The sequence below is a fragment of the Macaca mulatta genome, chromosome 1, assembly GCF_049350105.2.
Source record: "Macaca mulatta isolate MMU2019108-1 chromosome 1, T2T-MMU8v2.0, whole genome shotgun sequence".
In the NCBI taxonomy this organism is placed as follows: domain Eukaryota; kingdom Metazoa; phylum Chordata; class Mammalia; order Primates; family Cercopithecidae; genus Macaca; species Macaca mulatta.
Genome location: NC_133406.1, coordinates 196,005,323 through 196,025,558, shown reverse-complemented (window position 1 = coordinate 196,025,558; position 20,236 = coordinate 196,005,323). Strand labels below are relative to the sequence as shown.

The 20,236-nt window shown below is 51.6% G+C and overlaps 1 protein-coding gene across 12 annotated transcripts in view; it reads left to right on the top strand.

Moving 5' to 3' along the window:
• The window catches only part of RNF220 (ring finger protein 220), a 273,075-nt gene that overhangs the window by 236,748 nt on the left and 16,091 nt on the right, over positions 1 to 20,236 (top strand). For 6 of the 12 annotated variants that reach the window (XM_015137861.2, XM_077958996.1, XM_077959000.1 and 3 more), the window contains 4 exons: positions 7,074 to 7,119; positions 10,645 to 10,746; positions 16,693 to 16,735; positions 19,888 to 19,931. In XM_015137861.2, coding sequence (XP_014993347.2) covers positions 7,074 to 7,119; positions 10,645 to 10,746; positions 16,693 to 16,735; positions 19,888 to 19,931 — 235 coding nt within the window. Of the gene's footprint in view, positions 1 to 7,073; positions 7,120 to 10,644; positions 10,747 to 16,304; positions 16,559 to 16,692; positions 16,736 to 19,887; positions 20,010 to 20,236 lie in introns of those variants that run through there. The other 6 variants (XM_077958992.1, XM_028834396.2, XM_077958988.1 and 3 more) reach the window with 2 other exon arrangements.

Here is a 20,236-nt window from a genome sequence, read left to right as displayed (position 1 = left end):
GGATGGAGACTGGTCTATGGGAAGAACTGGAGCTGGGGGGTGTCAAGGAGGCACCAAACCCAGCACAGAGCACAGAAGGTTTCCTCAGGAAGGTGAGGCCTGAGCTGAATTTTGAAGGAAGAAATATTTAGTCATCTATCGCTGTGCTACAAATTATCCTAAAACCTAGCGGCTAAAACAACACACATTTATTATCTCAGTTTCTGTGGTCATCAATTCAGGAACAGCTTAGCTGGATGGTTGTGGGTAGTAGTGGCTACTGGCTGGGAATCTCTCATGAAGCTGCAGTCAAGATGTGAACCAAGGCAACAGTCATCTGAAGATCTGACTGGGACTGCAGGATCTGCTTCCAAGATGCTCATTCACATGGCTGTTGGCAGGAGGCCTCAGTTCCCCCACATGTGGGTCTCTCCATAGGACAGCTTGAATTTCCCTATGACATGGCAGCTGACTTCCCACAGAGCATGCAGTCCAAGAGAGGACTAAGGAGGATGCCACAGTGCTTCTTATAATATAGTCTGGGAAGTCACACAGTGTTGCTTCTGTTCTGTTCTATTCTATTCTATTCTATTCTATTCTATTCTATTCTATTCTATTCTATTCTATTCACTAGGAGCAAGTCCTCAAGTCCAGCTCATTCTCAAGGGAGAATAATTAAGCTCTAGAAGCTCTATCCCTTGAAGGGAGGAGTATCCAAGAATCCATGGGCATAGAAGACTATACTAGTGATAATAATAATAATCCTTGTTGAACACTCACTGTGTGCCGAGTATTTTACATTGCATTAATTTATTTAATCTTCACAACAACCCTCTGAAGTAGGTGATAATAATTGCTCCCTTTTTACAGTGGAAGAAACTGAGGTGCAGATGAGTTAAGTGACATCTCTAAGGTTGCACAGCTAGTAAGTGATGAAGATAAGATTCAAACCTAAAGTAATCTGACTTCAGTACCCATGCTCTTAATCACTCCCATCCCCACCACTTCCCACACACGCCTGGGATTGGCCTGCCAGTGGCAGAAAGTGGGGGAAAAAAATCCTTCTGCAGTTGAGTTCCATATTTTGACTGTCCAGGGGGGGTCCTGTGTAATTTGCTCCCAGAGGAGGACTTCTCCTAACAGGGTCAGAGAATGGAAGCAGAGGATAGAGGAGTCTGCCCAGCCTTGTAAAAGCAGTGTGCCCCCTAAGGGCCTGGAGAATGGGAGCCCCCAGCTCTCTGTCTGCCTCCTCGGTGAGGGCCACATTACAGCGCAGTCCCAGGTGCTCCACACCTGCAATGTCCAGGGCGTGCACTTCTGCCAACAGCCTTCCTTGTTCCACACACCCACCCACGACCCTGCACAACCCCCTCATCCCCCACATCCTCCCAGAGCATCCCTGTGTCCATTTCCCTACCCCGAGCTCCATGCTTCTCGCGCTATGTCTTGCGTCCCCGCATCTGTACCCCTCACGTCGCGGCCCAGCCCAGCACCCCTACGCCCATGCCCCCTCCGTCTGTGCACGCCCTGCGCCCCCGGCACGCGCCCCCCTCCAACCGGGTGTCTGACAGCCGGACAGCGGGATCTGCACAGCAAGTGAAATTCCCGTCGGATCGATAAAGCCGAAGCGCTGGCGGCGACGGGTCGATGGTTTTATCTGTCTCGGCCCCGCCGCGCCCGGCGCGCTGACAGTCGGACCGGTCGGCAAAGGCGTTCAAGGGCAGCCGCGCCCGCGCCCCCTCCCCTCGCTTCTCTCGCCCTCCCTCCCTGCGGCCGCTGCGCCCACCGGACTGCGGGCTGGACCGGCCCGCCGCCGCCCTCGTGATTTATCTGGATTTTTAATTGGAAAAAATTTGCGAATTAATTGATTTCAGGAACTTGCCAATTAACATTGTAATTGGGTGCGTGATAAATTCCCAAGGAGCGTGTCAGCTCCCTCCGGGCTGACGGCCGCGCAGCGGGGAGCGCGGGGAGGGCCCCAGCCTTGGCTGCCCTTGCCCCGCCCCTGCCCGCTCTAGGGAAGCCAAGACAGCAGAGGAGGTTGGGAAAAGTTGACACACGGGTTCCTGAGACCCCTCTCCACTCCCCACCATCAGCTCCCTGAGCAGAGGGGCCTGAAACCAGCCATTTCACAGATGGGGAAACTGAGGCCCGCAGGAGGGCAGAGCCTGTGTGTGCCTCACTTCCAGGGTCCTGGCAGAGCCCACATGAGGGCAGCCCCATCCACCAAAGGCACATGGTTGGAGGTCTCCTCCCCAGCTCTCCCTCCTCCCCTCCCGTCTCCTCTCTGCCCCAGCCCTTCTTTCCCCTGCTGGCTCCTCCCTCTTCTCGCTTCCAACTGTCCCCTTTCCTCTTCTACCCTGCCTTTGCCTCCATTGCCTCTTTCGCCCTCCCTGGCCTTCCTCAGCTTAGCCAGCTCCTGAGTCTGTGGATGCTGCCGCCAGGTGCCCTCCATCAACCTGGACATGTTCCCCCTCCACTTGACTGCTTCCTAAGGGGCTCTTCAGACTGGCCTGGTGTTCTGCCTCCTGCCTCCCTTTGCCCAACAACACAAAGCACACCCCACTAGGAGCAGACTGCTATTTCAGACACACTCAGGGGCTCACAGAGAGAAGCAGGGACCTTCCAGCTCCAGAGCCAGGGCTGGCTGTGCCTCAGACACAGGCACAAACATATACAGGACATGCAGGTGCACACACACACCCATTCCAACACAGAGATGTGCCCACACACACACCCTGAAAGAAGTCTTGTCCCATGGATGTCATTCCCATAGGTACATAGGCGCACAGACACTTACAGGAAGAGTAGTCAGAACTTCCTTTGGCAAAGTCCTTACACTTTTCCAAACACTTTTTCATTTGAGATCAGAGGCTGTGCCAACACTCTCTCCCTCACCCCATCCTTTATCTTTCCCCTTCTCAGCCTCTTCACAGGGACTCCATTAGACCCCAGAACTTGGCCAGGTAGAACAAGGAGAGTGAAGTTAGATGGAGAACAGATTGTTGAGGGCTTTCAATGCTGGAGGACGTCCTTGATGGGGTGGAGAGTAAGCTGAACATTCAGGAGCCAGGGTGAAGCTCCGTCAGAGAGAGACAAGTGGGAGGGGCATGGTTGTGAGGCCAGTGTGGAGTGTGGATTGGGGGTAGAAGCAGGAGGCAAGGGAGGAGGTTGGCTGGGGTCCAGGGGAAAGTTGGTGAGGCTGACCCAGGACAGTGGCAGTGGCAGTGGGGATGCAGAAGAGGGAATGACGAGAGACCGGGTGGAGGAAGAAGCCACAGGACTTAGTTAGGGTGCTTACTGGGAGGAAGCTTTCTAACTTGGATGATTGCGAGAGTGATGGTAGCAGAGAAGCAAGTGTCTGAGGGAAGGAAGGGATGTTGGGCAAGCTCAGCCTAAGATGTCTCTGGGATGGTGATGGGGGAGGGACTGGATGTGCAGAGAAACAAACAGGGACATAAATAGATGGGGGCTGGAGGTTGAAGGGTGGGGGCGGAGGAAGGAGTTGGCCCCCAGACTTCCCAGTGGCCCTCAGGCAGGAGTTTCCACCCAGAGAGATGAAGGAGCCTTGGGCATGGAGAGATTGCACAAAAGTGGGGCTTGGCTTGGTGGGGCCTGAACTTAGAGATATTCTCTGGGAGGTTTCTGGAGCCACTCAAGATCTGGCCTCTGAGCTGGGAAACCAGCTCTCTGGCCAGCACTTTAAAAGGCCTGAAAGAAGCCAGAGGGAGGCTGGGTGACTCTAGAGGAGAGGCGGGGTGTGGAGATGGCAGTGCCCCCACCCCCACTTAAGCCTTATTTAAGGCCGGCCTCGGTGTTTGGTTGGGTAATGAACTAGATAAACAATTCCCCAAATAGATTAAAACGAAGTGTAACTTACAAAGGCGGCTGGTGATGATGGTTTATTCCCGGGCAGCACACCATTTCTTTATTTCCAAGGATAATTCAGTGTAAATCACCTTAATTAAAAGTGTCAGCCCAGCCCATGAATATTGTACTTAGGAACGCGTTTCCTGGGTCCCAGTTATAATTTAAAACCCATGGATCACTAGGCAGCGAGTGACTGAGCAAGGGAGGAAATCGTTGGGGGCGGGCTGTGGAAACAGGGAGGGACGAAGGCAGAGCTGATGGGCTGGGCGGGAGCCAGGCTGCCTACAGCTGCTGGCCTCAGACCTCTCTTCTATGAGGCAGGCCCTTCAGCAGACTGCTCAGCCTCTGGGGGGCCAAGCACACTGGGAGGTAATCAGGTTGTTTTAGGGAAGATAGGGAGGGGGTCCCTTGCTCAGAGAGAGGCAAGGAGCCTCAGGTAGTACCAATCCAATGCAAGGGACAGCAAAGAGTGTTGCTAGGAAAAGATCCAGAGGAGTGGATCACCAAGTGACAGGCTGGACATTCTGACCCTGAATGTCCCCGTTTCTGTTCACCAGCAGAGCAAACTGAAGCCCAGAGTCAGCAGTTCCCTCCCCAAAGTCACACAGCAAGCAAAGAAAAATAACTGGATTCTGCCCTCTATTCTAAGCCCTGGGTGTCTTTATGGAGGCAGCATGGTCATTTAAAAGCCAGCATTGTGGGCTTGGCCAGACACCACCTCAAATCCCAAACCCTCCACGGACTCTGTGACCATATAAATGTCATTTGACCTGGTAGTCAACTTTGTAGAGATTTTGCGAAGTTTCAATGAGATAACATATATTAAGGCCTGCCCCTGTCACATACAGTGGGTGCACAATCATTGTTCATTCCTTCCTTTTCTGCTGTCACCTGATCCAACTGGAGATAATACTCATATCCTAGGGCAGAGCAAGCATGATGTTGTACAGTAGATGCCTCATTTCTGTACCAGAAATGGTGGTGGTAGTATTTGTTTACTGAGTGAATGAAGAAGTGAACAAATGATAAAAGCCATAGACTCAAAAACTAGTTGCTTCTCAAAAGCAGTTCTGTGTCCTCCTTGAATCCCCAGTCCCTACATCAGGGCTGGCATGAACCATTTATGAGCAAAACATAATTGAATGGAACCTGTTGTAGCAGGCCTTCCTGGTCTGTGATGCCCCCACTGTGTGATTAGACTGGGTGACAGCTATGTTTTTACACTCAGACCTTGGCCTCACTCTGCTGCTGGGCCTGGTGGCCCCTGCACTGGGATGTACATATGTTGTGTGTGTGTGTGCATATGTGTCTACATTTGTGGGTACATGTGCGTCTGGGTGTGTGTTGGTACACACAGGTGTTCATATCTATGCATGTGTTTATTGGACTTGTGCACATGAGCAGCTATCATCTAATCTGTGTGGCTGTTGTAAATCTTTTTTTTTTTTTTGAGACACAGTCTCACTCTTGTCGCCCAGGCTGGAGTACAGTGACGCAATCTCGGCTCACTCCAACTTCTCCCTCCTGGATTCAAGCGATTCTCCTGCCTCAGCCTCCCAAGTAACTGGGATTACAGGCACCTGCCACCACGCCCAGCTGATTTTTGTATTTTTAGTAGAGACAGGGTTTCACCATGGTGGCCAGGCTGGTCTCAAACTCCTGACCTCAGGCGATCCACCAGCCTCGGTCTCACAAAGTGCTGGGATTACAGGCGTGAGCCACTGTGCCAGACCATGAATCTGTATGGACATGTGTCTGGGAATATGCCTCTGTGGCCCTGTGCATCTGTATGCGTGTTTGAGTCTCCAGGTGTGACTGATTGTATCTGTGCCTGTTGGCAGAATTATAGGAAGTCTATGGGTATGTATATGTGTGCACCTTTATACCAGGGTTTCTCAACCTCGGCACAGTTGACATTTGGGGTCAGATAATTCTTTGCTGTGAGGGGCTGTCCAGTACACTGTAGGCTGTTTAACATCCTCTACCTACCACATGCCAGTAGCAACCTCCCCCTCTCCACTCAAGTTTTGACAATCAAAAATGTCTCCAGACATTGCCGGATGTCCCCTGGGCAGGCAAACATCCCTTCCCCTTCTCCCCTGTCCCCCATTGAGAGTCACTGCTGCATCCGAATCTGACTGTGCTTTTGCTGGCATGTCCGGTATGTCTGTGGGTGTCTAAGCTCATCTGTGCATGTTCCTTATGTCTACATTCGTTAAGTCCCTATGTGCCCCATGCATTCTGCCTTGGATGTGTGTCTGTGTGTTCTTGTGCGTTCTGGGTATATCTGCGGGTGTGCTGTACGTTATAGCTCATATGTGTGTCTGTACGGGGACCCTATGTGAATGGGCTGCGTCTGCCTCCGTGCATTCATCAGCCAGCACTTCTGTGAGCGTGTGTGTGTGTGAGTGCACGCGCATGAATGTGCGAGCACAGATGTGGTGAGCATAGTGGGGGCAGCAGGCAGGGAGGGACAGGAACAGGGATATTAATGTTTCTGAAGTGGATCTGATTTGATACGTCTTGTTCCATTGTCAGCATCTGTTTAGCGGGGATTTGTAATACTTTGTGGCTCTGGATCACTCATGCTTAGCGCGGGATGTGGCCTTGCATACCAATTTTGTTATTAAACACAGTCCTCGCCTCCCCCACAGCCCATCCATCACCTCCCACCCCAGCCCCCGCCTGCTCTGAGCTGCCCACCATATTTCAGGGCCCAGCTCCCGCCTGCCTGCCGCGCCCGATGCCGGAGGGCCTGGGGCTGACAAATTGAATCAGGGGGAGATCATTCCTGGCCTAACACAGTTTGCAGCATGTTGGAGGGAGAATTGACAAGAGCCATGTCAGCTCCATCACCCCAATCCCACAGGAGCTAAGAGCGGGCTAGGGACAGGGGGTGGAGAGAAGGGGGTCTCCAGGACAGGCAGAATCTTCAGGGCTGATACAAGGAGTCAGGTAAAGTCCCTTTCTTCAGATCCACTGGGGAGTCTACCATGCCTAGTGTCTGTGTCTCCCTCCCAGGGGCCACCACTAGCCCTTGGCCCATGAGAGAGGCTGAGCTAGGCTGGGCCACGGGAGTTGAAAGGACTGGGTGGAGCTTGGCGGAGCTGGGCTGGGCTAGGCTGGCTATGCCTTCTCTGTCTCTGGGGTCTTCTTGCTACTCTACTGTTGCATGCCCTGGGCGGCAGGCAGAATGGTTACCCTGTTCTCTTCTTTCTTGGCAGCAAGAATTCCCTTCTGAAGGATGCCATGGCTCCAGGCACCCCCAAGGTAGGTGGCCAATTACATGTTTTCCTCCTGCCCATACTAACCTAGGCCTATCCAGAACTGGTTCCTCCTGAGAAAAAGGAGCTTTTCTAGTATCCTCAACTATCTCCAGCTTTTCTAATATCCTCAACAATCTCCAGGTCTTGAACATCATCCTGAGGCCTAGGGCTGCACCGCGTGTGTGTGTGTGTGGTCTGTGCATGAGGGAGAGTGTGCTCATCTGACTTGCTCCTCTTCCAGCCGGGAGAGGGGTAGAGCCAAGAATGGCCTGGGAGATGTGGGTGACCCAGACACTAAGGGTGGGAAGACTCAAAGGAAGAAAGTGAGCTATAGCAGACGAAGAAAAATAAAGAAATGCAGGTCAAGATAGTGCAGGGCCCTAGATGCCAGACTATGGGGGCACAGGGGTGTGTGAGTGTGCAGGGGTGCGTGTGTGTGCGCGCGTGTGTGTGTTTGTGTGTACTTTGTCCTGAGGGCAACAAGGAGCCAAGGAAGAGGCTGGACTCATCTGGGGAACCAGTCTGCCTCTCTGAACAAACCCTGTGGGAGAAAGACTTGAAAGCATCAGATGGAGAAAGGGAAAATGAAGAGCAAGAATCTGGCTTAAAGGTGGGGCCAAGAGGCCTTTGCACAATGAAATTTGTACCAAGAACTCCCCAAAGATGGCCACAGACACTGTGGGTACTACTTACCCAAAGGTGGTTTTGAGGGGATGGATATATGGGGAGAACCAAACCCTCACTCACTGAGTATCCCCTTCCCCATTCCTCGGTAGAAGGCTGCATCCTTTCTCCCACAATTATTCAGAATGGGAGGCCACCCCTAGCCTATTTTATAGGAAGTGAGGAATGACTATGGAAGATTTGGGAAGGGTGGAATCAGTGAAGGAGAGTGTTTGGAGAGATTAGAGCAAAGGCAAAGGTGAGAATCTGGGGGACTCCTGCACTTGGTGTCAAGATAAGGTCTAGGAAGCAGGGAAGGAGACAGAGGAGGAAAGCTCAGTGAGTTAAGAGGGGCACAGGAGAGTGTGTTATCTCAGGATCCTAAGGAAGAAAGTTTCTAAATGTATCAGGTGGTCAGCAGTCAAACTGGGAAAGACTGGAGAAGGGGCTTGTTGTATTAAGAAGTCTGGCAGTGACTGGTGACCTATAAAAGGTCAGTTTTGGGAAAGGAGAAAGAGTGACAAGTATCACCTCCATGGGGTAGGCCCAAATACCCTGCAAGCCTTTCAAAGGTATAGGAATGGATCGTGTACCTTCGTTTAGAAAACTGCTCACCTGAGCAAGCTGGGAGAGGAGCAGAGCGCCTAGCCCAGCCTTGGGTGGGTGTAGGCCTTGGCCAAGGAGGCAAAGCCCCAAAGAGAAAGGGGAGGCTAGGGGTGCCAGGCAGCTGCAGACTCACAGAGGTAGGGAGCTACAGTCACTGAGTGTGGCCCAGCCTGCAGCATGTAATGGTGTGGTTCAGGAAAGTCAGAGACAAGCTTCCAAGTCGGCCACCACAGGTGACAGCTGACACCTGAGCATGGCTGGCAGGGTTGGGGACTTGGACATCAGTGAGGCCTGTGTTCTAAGGACAAACCCCTGGCAGACACAATCTACCTCCGTCCCTAGCTCCCCACATATGCAGACCCACACACACTCAGGTCACAATACAGACATAGGAAGTCTTAAACATGTGTCCTGAAACCACAGACACAGGCATACTGACCATCAGACACAGAGACAAGGGACACTTGCTCACCCACTTCCAGATATATGCCCACACCCCCAAAGCTGAACAGTTCAGGGTCTATCCTCTGCCTTGACCTAGGCTTTAGGGAAGCAGGTCATGAGTGGAAGAGGCGAGAGAGAGAAGGTTCAAACAAGAGACTGAAAGGACAGGGAGAAGGAGGGAGGGAGGAGGAGGAGAGGGCGAGGGGGCCTTAGACAAGATTGATGGCCTCGTTGCCATTAAGAAAAAAATTAGCCGGTGGCGGCTATCATATTAAAGGGTGAAGAAGCCGTGAATTATTTTCTTAAAGATCTTATCGCTTACAATGATAATTTTACCTTCCAAAAGGCCACTTTTAATGAGGCGAAGAGCCAGGCAAAAAGTCATGATTTAATGCCGGGATTTTTTTTTCAAAACACATTTTACTGCTTTTTGGTCCATGTTTAAAAAGCGCCAGTGACCTTTTTTTATTCCGCTTGCCCCAGGTGTAACGCCGAGGCCTCTCAGGGCTTCTAACCTAGAGAGAGAGAGAGAGAGACAGAGACAGAGAGAGAGAGAGAGAGAGAGAGAAGGCGCACAAACAGGAGCTTTTTCATGGGCCGGAGGTCGGGGTGACCCACACTGTTCCCCCTCCTTAGCATCTTCCTTGGGACCAGAGAAGGAGAAGAACATTGCCTGAGAGCACCTCCTCTCTGAGCTGAGGGCTGGGTCACCCACGAGGCCTCCCGTCGGGCTTGGGTGGGTGAAGAAGGAGCTCCACGTTGCAGAGAATCCCACGAAGGCCCTTTCCAGCCTCTTCTGTCCTCCAGCTCCTGGGGTATGGGCAAGCCAGGGAGCCCTGCCAGACCAGCAGCTGTCCCTTCCCTTTCCAGGGCCCTTTCCAGTCCAAGCCTGAGGATGCGCAGCATGGCCACCGCATGCGGGTCACATCCTAAGGCTCAGCCGGAGATGAAGGATAAATGGCTGCTCCATCTTCCCCAAATTGCTTTCTTTGGGCTGTCACTGGCGATTTGGCGTGGTTTTCTAAGCTGGGGAGGACTCCTAGGGAATTGTGTGCTTCCGGCTCAGAGCTGTACAGGCTGGAGAAGGTGGGGGGAGGAAGTATGGATTGCTTTCAGGCCTCCAGGCCCCCAGTTTGCAGCTGAACAGGCCTTGGCAAGAGCTGGCTCTCAGGCAGAATGTGCCATGTGGTATTTCAAATTGTGGTGCTTGCACACAATTTCAAGCAGACAGTTTATTAATCTAAACTGCAGGCGTATGTAGAAGAGGCCATACAAGATTGACATGGGGGGATTAGTTTTGCTGGGGTTTTTGCTGGGATCATCATCGTAGCACCAGGATAAGTGGACCAGTGTACATCCCTAGCTACACGTGGGAAACTCACATGCTATTTAATTTACTGTCTCTATTGTGGGGCTGCCATCAGCCTGTATTAAGGGCAGGCAGGGTAGCAGGTATATGGCTTTACCCCCAACCCTTCATGGGGATCCCAGAGTCTCTGCTCTCCAAGGGAAAACAAAACATATACAGTCTCAGCCTACTGGGAGTGGACTGGGAGTCTCGCTCCACTGGGGCAGAGATTAGCCTAAGCAGGGTCCCTCAGGGGGTCTCTAACCATCCCTAAAACCAAGCCATGCTCTCCCACAACTACACTCCCAGGACTTGACCCCATGCCTTTAGAATCTCAAGAGTGGTCTTTCTATCCCTCAGCCTCCTTCTCTTTGCCTCGCTCCCCAAAGTGCCACAGGACTGGGAACTCTAGAGACTGACTGTAGGTCTCATTCGGCCTGAGGCCACATGTCCTTTTTCTTCTTCCAGTCCCTCCTGTTGTCTGCTTCCATCAAGAGGGAAGGAGAGTCTCCAACGGCATCACCCCACTCATCTGCCACCGATGACCTCCACCACTCAGACAGATACCAGGTGAGGAGGGGTGGTGGGTGGCCATGAGAAGCAAGCTCACCTGGGGGAAGGTTTCAAGAGCCTACCTGGTGCTAACTCCTCCTCTCCTCCGCAGGCCACAGGAGAGGCCTGAACTGGGTTTGGTTCCCTCTGTGTCCAGTGCCCCTAAATGAACTCAGGAGGCATAGGTGTCAGGGAATAGGCCTTAAATAGATGGATTTTAGGGAGAGATGCCAAGGTCACATGGGCTCCATGGGCTCTGAGCACCTCTGAATCATTCTATCCATCAGGAAGTATCCTATGGGGTTTGGTTTCATAAGAGACCCAGATACACAGCCCAGAATCACCTGAAGATTTCAGACTTCAAAAACATGATACTGGCCGGGCGCAGTGGCTCAGGCCTGTAATCTCAGCACTTTGGGAGTCCAAGGCAGGCAGATCACGAGGTCAGCAGTTCGAGACCATCCAAGCCAACGTGGTGAAACACCGTCTCTACTAAAAATACAAAAATTAGCCAGGCATGGTGGCAGGCACCTATAATCCCAGCTACTCCGGAGGCTAAGGCAGGTGAATCACTGGAACCCGGGAGGCGAAGGTTGCAGTGAGCTGAGACCACGCCATTGCACTCCAGCCTGGGTGACAAAGCAAGGCTCCGTCTCAACAACAACAAAAAAGAAATAGCATGATACCTTAAGCAAATAACCATTCAATTCCACCAACCCTGGACACTGCCTGTGAGCATCTTGGGCAAATAGGAAGGGAGTCATCACACAGTCCTACAAGATCATAGCAGAGGGGCCTAAGGGTAGCATCTTAGCTATAGATGGACCTTCTCTGGAGTAGGAAGGACAAAGAACTTCCCCCAAAACTTTTGTCTAAGGAGAGGCAGAGCCCTGTCTTTCAGACCCCCAGAGCCGTTCGATGGAAGAAAACAGTTCCTATTCCAAGGAACATTTGTCCAAATGGCAACAGGGCTTCTCAGAGAGGCCCAGTGTGAGAAGGGAAGAAGAGCCCTGATCTGATGTGGAAAAACAGGGCTGCAGGGACCTGTAAGCTGGGGTAGAGAACCAGGGGCCCTGCTGGCACACCTGACCCCTAATGGGAATTAGAGAAAGGTGTTCTCTCTGCACCCCTTCCTTACAGCTGACACAGCCTGGCCTGGCACAGGGTACAGAGCTTGGAGAGTAGAGTGCCCAGCACGGCTGGACAGACTCCACCGAATGCCTTCACACAGGACTCAAACTGCAGAGCCCAAGTGCAAGCCCTGGGAAGGGATCCCTGCTCTCTCTAAAGGAACCCCAGTTTCAGAGAGGAAGCCCAATAAGCCCCTGGGAGACATTGCCCCAATCCAGACAACCCTGGTTCAAGGCAGAGAAATGACCAGACCCCAGGGAATTCTGATCTGAGAGGGAACAGAGACAAGGCTTTGTTCCAGAGCATTCTGGTCCGGAGGAACAGACAGAGCCCCACCTTCAGAGGCCTGTCCTCTGTACTGCACTCATGGCATGCACCTTGCCATCTGTTCAACCAGGAAGAGTAACCACCAGGCAACAATGCCTCAACTCCCTGACCCACCTTCCTCCCCACAAATGTCAGTATTTCTTTTATCTCCTAAAGACTATGAGGAAAGCTATGGACTCTCTTGCCTAAAAACATACACATGTGTTTTTACATACCACATAGGCACACACACATGCAGTATTATACATACAATTTCAGGAGGTTAGGAAAGCTCTAGAGCCCATCCCAGTACCACTTAGAGATCTCTGAAGCCCAGGTTAAGACCCAAGACCCTGTTCTAGACTCTAAGCACACATCTTAAAGGACAAATCAAACTACGTTGTATCCTACAAAATAAAGCTGAAGCTCCTTATCATGGCAGCAAGGCCTTCTGTGATATGGATTCAACCTATATGTCCAGCTTCTATTCCAAATACTGTCCATGAATCCTATGGGCTATGCTCACTGAACTAACGCTAACCACTCCCTGGATGACACATTCCTTTCTTGCCTCTGTATCTTTTCACATGCTATTTCTTCTAACAGAACTGTTTTACCCCACTCCATCAAATTTCTATTTATCCTTCCAAATCCTGCCCAAATATTATCTCCTCCAGGAAGCCTTTCTGGATGAGCTATCTCATGACCCTTGTGTGTCCTGGTTATTGCCCCTGTCACCCTACATTGTGATCACCTGTTTAGGTATGTTTCCGTTATCTACAAAACATCCCAAAATTTAGTGGCTTAACACAACTCATTATTTATAATGCTGTGGGTTGAGTGGGCATTTCCTCACTCATGCAGCTCATTTATCCTGGAGGACAGGCTGGGCTGGAAAGTCCAAAATGGCCTCACCGCATGTTTGGGAGATTGGGTATCTTGGCTCTCTTCCATGTGGCCTCCCATCCTCCAGTACATTCAATAGCTTTCTTTCTTAGCAATCTCAGGGCAGTGTCACACCAAGAAGGTAAATTCCAAAGCTACAAGGCCTCTTGAGGCCTAGAATCTGGAACTCACACATCACTTCTACCACTTTCTATTAAGCAAAGCAAGTCACAAAGCTAGCCCATAATCAAGGGATGAGGAAAGGCAGCTCTTGATAGGAGAAGATGCAAATAATTCTGGCCGTATTTAATCTTTCACAATGAATCTGACTCCACTAGACTTGGAGTTTCTCCAAGGCAAGGACCTTGTCTTATCCTTCCTTTTTTTTTTTTTTTTTTGAGACAGAGTCTCGCTCTGTCGCCCAGGCTGGAGTGCAGTGGCGCAATCTCGGCTCACTGCAAGCTCTGCCTCCTGGGTTTACGCTATTCTCTTGCCTCAGCCTCCCGAGTAGTTGGGACTACAGGCGACCGCCACCTCGCCCGGCTAGTTTTTTTGTATTTTTTAGTAGAGACAGGGTTTCACCGTGTTAGCCAGGATGGTCTCGATCTCCTGACCTCGTGATCCACCCGTCTCGGCCTCCCAAAGTGCTGGGATTACAGGCTTGAGCCACCGCGCCCGGCCATCCTTCCTTTACTCAAACATTTATCTAGTACTCACTCATGCTCAGCTTTGTGTCCTTGCCTTCAAGGGGTTAGATTTGCAGATAGATAATTACGGTCCAGTGTTTTGAGTGCTATGACAGGAGTATAAATAAGTTTCTAGGGGCCAGGCACAGTGGCTCATGCCTGTAATCCCAGCACTTTGGGAGGCCAAGGCAGGTGAATTGCTTGAGGCCAGGAGTTCAAGAGCAGCCTGGGCAACATGGCAAAACCCTGTCTCTACTAAAAATATAAAATTTTAAAAAAATTAATAATAAAGAATAAGTTTCTAGGATACTACAGTAGAAGGAAGGGAAAATCAGAGCAAGCTTCACACAGGAGATAATGACTGAAAATGGACTCAGAGAAGGAATAGAAGTTCACGTGGCAGACAAGGAAGAAAGGTTACTCCAGATATCAAGGCAACACTATGTACAGAGAACATAGAGGTGTAACAGAATGATATATCTGGGGACCTGCCAGTAGTTTGGTTTTGTTAGAAAGTAGAACGCAAGGAAAGTTAGTAGATGAAGCTGGAAAGCAACCCAGGGACTAGCTGGGTATCCCGTCCCTTGCTCTTTACACAAGGCCTGGCATGTAGTAGTTGTTCAGCTATGTTGGATTTTTAAAGTCACTGAGCTAGGCCTTGAAAGCAGGGGGTACTGGTTTCTGGGTTTTTGTTTTTGTTTTTGTTTTTTATAGAGACAGGTGCTCACTATATTGCCCAGGCTGGTCTTGAACTCCTGGGCTCAAGCAATCCTCCTGCATTGGCCTCCCAAAGTGCTAAGATTAAAGGCATGAGCCATCGTGCCCAGCCTTGGTTTCCAGTTTGAATTCTCATTTACTTAGCCCCTGCTGACTGACTAACCCTCTTTATGATTACCTCACTTAAACCTCATAGCAACTGTATTCATCATCCCCAATCTATTACCAAGGAAACAGGCCTAGAAAGAAGTGACTTTTCTAAGAACATATAAATTGCAAGTAACAGAATTAGGACTTGAACTTGAGTCTGTTTGGCCCTAAATCCGAGATTGTTTCCCAACCCATCACTGGGCTCAGGGCTTATAAAGTCTTTCTCCCGTTCCCACTGATGTCTCTTTCATGCAAGACACTGTGCTGGGTAAATGGCTAGAGATGACCTCCCAAGTACAAGGGACAGATATGTAAACAAACAGTCAAAATATACATAATCAAAGAGAAGCAGTGGAACTGCGAAAACTCAGAGGAGGCATCAAACCCAGGCTTGGGGGACAGAACTAAGTCTTACCAGAGTCCTGAAGGATGAACAACAGTTAACCCAGCAGGGGATACTGGAGGCCATGGAGGCTCTCTGGCCTGCAGTCCAGAGCATGGAGTGCTCAAAAAGCTACAGTTAGCTCTGCAAAGCTGAGTGGCAGGAGTGTAAAGGGAGAGAATAGGAGTGGGAGAAGAGTCTGGCGAGGCAGACAGGGCAGGCCTATATGCCAGGTTGCAGATCTTGGTGGAGAACCACTGAAGGATTTAAAGAAGGAGAGGGTTAATTTTGTCCAATAGAAGGATCACATTGTGTGTAGTGTGGAGGATGGGTTGCAGAGAGAGAAGCTGGAGACCAAAAGATGAGACGGGAAACAGCTACAAATTTAGAAAGCTCGTAAGATTATGTATGACTGGAACACAACGACAACCAAGGTAGGTACAACCATGGAAAAAAACTCAGGGCTGACTTGCCTATGCCCAGCACCATGCTGGGCTCTGGGTTCACCCAAATAACTCACACATGGCCCCAACCCTGAAGTGGTCAGTCCACTGATAAAAACCTACACAAGCTATGATAACGGCGCAGAGATGAATGTACTCTTACACAAGGCAAAGCTATTTTTCAGTTACAGACCAGGAAGGATAAGTAGGAGATACAGAGGTGGAGATGAGAAAATCAGAGACCTTTCAAAGTAGACTTTCAGGATCTAGAAAAGGACTGAGTGTGAGGGATGGAGAAGGTGGGGTCAAGGGCGACTCTCAACTTTACTCTGTGGGCACACCTGAGTAGATGATGGCTTCCTCTTTTGAATAGGGAACCCAAAAGAAAGGCCTCTGTTTGGAGGATACCGAGTTTAATGTTGGCCATGTGGGTATGCAGTGCCTATGGGAGCTCCAGGGGCCGTGCAGCAGACAGCTGACATGTTGGGAGTCGTCTGATAACAAAACTGGGTGGCCTAGGGGTTGGGCAGGGATCGCCCACGGACGATCGGGAATTCCGACGCCTTGTCCCCTGCAAAGCGCCCAACGCGATGCCTCTGCCCTAAGGGCAGCCGCGCGGAAGGCAGGCACAGCAGGCGGGAGCTGGGGCCGGGCGGTGGGGCGAAAGGAGCCCCGCAGCGGGAGGGGGCGTGGAGCGGGGGGGTGGAAGGACTTTGCAGCCGCTAAAGCTGGGGTTGGTAGGCTTCACGGCGGTGGGAGGGACCCCGGGGAGGCTTCTGCCGGTTGCTACCGGAGTACAAACGGCAGCTTCCTGGTCTCGGTCCGGCCACCCCCGCGCCGAATTGTGAACTTTCACCCCCAGCGCGCGACGGCGGCAGATCACGTGATCAGGGCCAACATGGCCGCCGCCGCCGCTGGGAGCTGAGGTGCCGCCGCCGCCGGGCAGCCGGGGGGAATCCGCCCGCATCGCCGCCTTCGCCCGCCGGGCGGCCGTGGGGCCCAGAGCGCCGGAGGCCGGGGCCGGGGCGGCACCGCGCAGCGGCCACGGGGTCCCGTTAGAGCAGCGCCCGGCGGCTATGCCGAGAGCCCGGAGCGGCCGGAGGAGCAGAGGGGCTGGCGGGAGGGAGGAAGTAGGTTTGTTTACGGGCTGTTTGGGGCGGAGCAGGCTTGGTTGGGGGTCCGGTGCTGGGGCGGGGGTCAGGACTCCAGGCCGCGACTGACGCTCTCTTTTCTTTTCTTGCATCTGCCCGCGATCTTCTCCCAGACCTTTCTGCGAGTACGAGCCAACCGGCAGACCCGACTGAATGGTGAGTCCTGCCCGGCCCCTCCCTCCGCCCCACCCCCGGCCTCCTCCCTCCCTCACTGCCTGCCGCTCCTGGCTTGCCTGGGTCTCTTCGACTTTGGGGCCCATTGGCTTCTTCGCAGTCACGGCGCCTGAGTATGTGCAAACCAAAGCTGCCGCTCTCAGTTTCCCCGTCTGTCTAATGGAGGTATGGCTCCCAGCCCTTGCCCAAACCTCTCTAAAGGCCCTGAAGAGCCCTGGGGGGAGGGCAATAAGTGCCGGAGAATGAGGAAGGAGCTACACAATTCTACTCGGGAGCTCAGCTTTGAATTTGCAAACTGCTGGGACCTCACTATACAAACCTGCAGGGCGCTGAGAATGTTTTTCTTCCAGTTTTTAATCAGTGCCCAGTAGTGTGAATACAGCCTCTCTGCTGAGACTTGACAATACAGTGAGATCTGGAGTTCCCACGGCAACAGGAACTAACTCATCCCAGGGCTCTTTGAGTTATCAGTCGGCCCACATTTCACAAAGGTGATCAGCGTGGGCTCGACAGCTCTTAGAGGCCTTCTCTGAAAGCAGGCCATGTATGCACTACCTAGCAGCCCCTCTTTTGGATGCAAACCTTAGAGCATTCCTGTTTGCTGAATACAATTGAACGATCCTAGCTTTTTGTGCTTACTGAGGTGTGGTATCTGGGGGGTGACTGTAAGGGGTTTAGGGTCTCTGGACCAGCTGATGAGTGAGAGAGGCCATGGAGTTCAAGATCCCCAGATCTTACCACGTGGGTTCTGCTGCCAGGCTGAGCCGTGGTCTGGAAAAGGGAGAACATTCATGATGAGCTGGCGCCATGTTAAGCACCATTCTCACAACACCTCTGAGAGGAGTATTACACACCTTTTGTGAATAAGAAAACAGGCTCTGAGAGGTGAAAGTGGTTTGTTTAAAAGTACACAGCTGGGATGTAACTGAGCCATGATTCATTTGAAGTTTGTTTCCCGCCAAAGCCCGTGTTTCTCCAACCACACCATGCACCTCCTTGGCAAATGCTTTGATTCTTCCTACTCATACGTAGCCTCTGGATAGAGAACAGAGCTTTCCCTACTACACTTTGGTAAGCTTAGTTCAGGATTTAGAAGATGAATGGGAAGGTGAAAACCAAACCTGCCTGCCTTCTCTGAGAATTTCCAGATGAAGCCCAGTCCATCAGGGTGCTTTCCAGGGACTACAAGGGATCATCTGCTGGCCTGTGTGTCCTGAGCAAGGAGCACATCCAGTATCGTGCTTTTCTTGACCATTCCATGAGATTCGTTTCCTTAATCATCGAACATTGTGGTATCATCAGCACCTTCTTACCCAGGGAGGCATTCTCTTGGTGTAGGCATGGTAGGGAGGAAGCTTTGTGTTGGCACACTGCTCCATACTACACTTCTAAAACTCTCAGGGTCCTTTGCTCTATGCCTTTCTGAGGTTTCACGTCCATTGTCCATCCCAGCCCTGGCTCTACAGTGTCAAGGCTACCTAAGTTTGAGATTCCAAGAGTTAGGGCAGCCAAAGTGAAGAGTTCTCAATCTTTGTGCACAAAGTCAAGTGGGGCACTAGGACACAGTCATGTCACCTATAGTGAAAACACAGGAAATTGAAGAGATGGACTGGGCTACAGACCAAGTTTTCTCAGACTCCATGCCCAGTTCTGGCAGGATGGTAGCTTTCCTTTTGGTTTGGGTCTTTGTGGGGTCGCTCTGTTTTGGAGTTGGAGTAGCTCCCTGCCTCAGGCTCACAACAGGCAGGAGCTGGAGCTCTAGCACACTCACTGGGACCAGTCTTTGTTGATGCTGCTCAGTTAGGGGGTCCCCTTGGAACAGAAGGGCATTCTAGGTTATGAAGTCAGGCCTGGTTTCCTATCTTGCCTTTGCCACTTTTTAGCTACTTGGACACGTGCCTTGATCTAAGCTTCGAGTTTCTTCATCTGTTAAAATGGGATAATGCAATCTAGCTTCAGCAAGTGGTAGTAAATGAGCTACCTTGGGTAACGTACTTGGCTATGAGCCTGACACACAGTAGAAGCTCTAAATTGTAACATAGCAGCTCTCACCTGTGTTCCCCTCCTAGATTGCATTCATGAACTTCTTGTCAGAGTCACTGTCTGTGAGAAAGTTCTTCCTGGCCCTGCACTGGGGAACCTTTCCCTCCTTGGCTGGCTCTCCCGCCTCCCCATCAATTTGGTCCCAGAGTAGCCATCTCTGATCCTGCTGTGGCATTCTGGAAGGGACTAGAGGGAACAGAGTTTCTTATTTTGACCCCTTCCTGCTTCAGTGACAGGAGGGCTACAGAGAGGGATTACTGAGCTAATTAGAAATGATTGCATCGCTCAGCATTAATTAGCAGTGCTGTGGGCTTGCAGTGTGCACTTTGGAACTGAGCCCCCTGTGGGACAACATGGCAGGCAGCCCTCTGCCTCCAGGGCCTGCCAGCCCCTCTGTACTGATTAGAAATGATGGAACAGGTTCAGGTGGGCACAATAAGGGCTGCCTTCTCAGGGTTCCCTGAGCCTTCTGACCTGGCTGCCAAAGGTCTGACCCAGACCCTCTTACCTTTGTGACTGGGCCTCAGTCTCCTCTTCTGTAAAATGGGATTAGTGGACCTCAGAGAAATTCTTCCTGTTAAGATTCTAGGTGGGATGCTAGGAGTTGTACCTCAGGGCTCTTGGCCCAGGAACAAAAGAGGATTTAGCTGATGAGTGAACAGCAGGCCAAGTCAGGCCACTGGAGGGGTTAGGTTCTAGCCAAGAGATGCTCTTTAGAGTTGTATTTCCCGACACCAAAAGAGTTCATGGTCTTGGCTTTCTGGAGAGATACCTAGCAACATGGAGTGTCTTTGCTCATTGGACTCTTACTAAACACTGCAAGTAAAGGTATGGGTAGACCTTGCACCAGCTGTGGCCAAAGAGTAGACTTACTCACTGGCTTAGTTAGCACCAGTCTCCTCCCCAGGTGCTCTTGGCAAAGCCCAGTCCCCAAAGGAGCAGGAGGTACTTCAAGATGAGGGCCAGATCAGGCACTGAATAAAAACGCTAGTGGTTGGCAAGAGGTCAGGATGTGTCAGCTCCACTGGGACCTTGGGGGCTGCAGTGACCGTCTGCTTGTTCTGTGCTTTGTTTTCGGTTCCCCCGTGCAGCTCGGATTGGGAAAATGAAACGGAGGAAGCAAGATGAAGGGCAGGTATGTCCCCTGTGCAACTGCCCCCTGGCAGGATCGGAGCAGGAGATGAGTAGGCATGTGGAGCATTGCCTTTCTAAGGTAGAGGGGCCATCACCACCCACCTTCCTTCCCCACTCCCTTCCCCCGACACTAGCTGCAGACTACCCCTGAATCTGTGGGCTCTTGGGGTCTCCATGTGGTCTCAGCAGCTTCTTCACTTCTGTCCACTGCTCTCTCCCTTTGCTTTCACTCTCACTCATTCCCTCCTTGGGCCCCAGTGGAAAATTTGGGAAGAGGCCCAGGTCTTTGACCTCTAAATTGGTTTG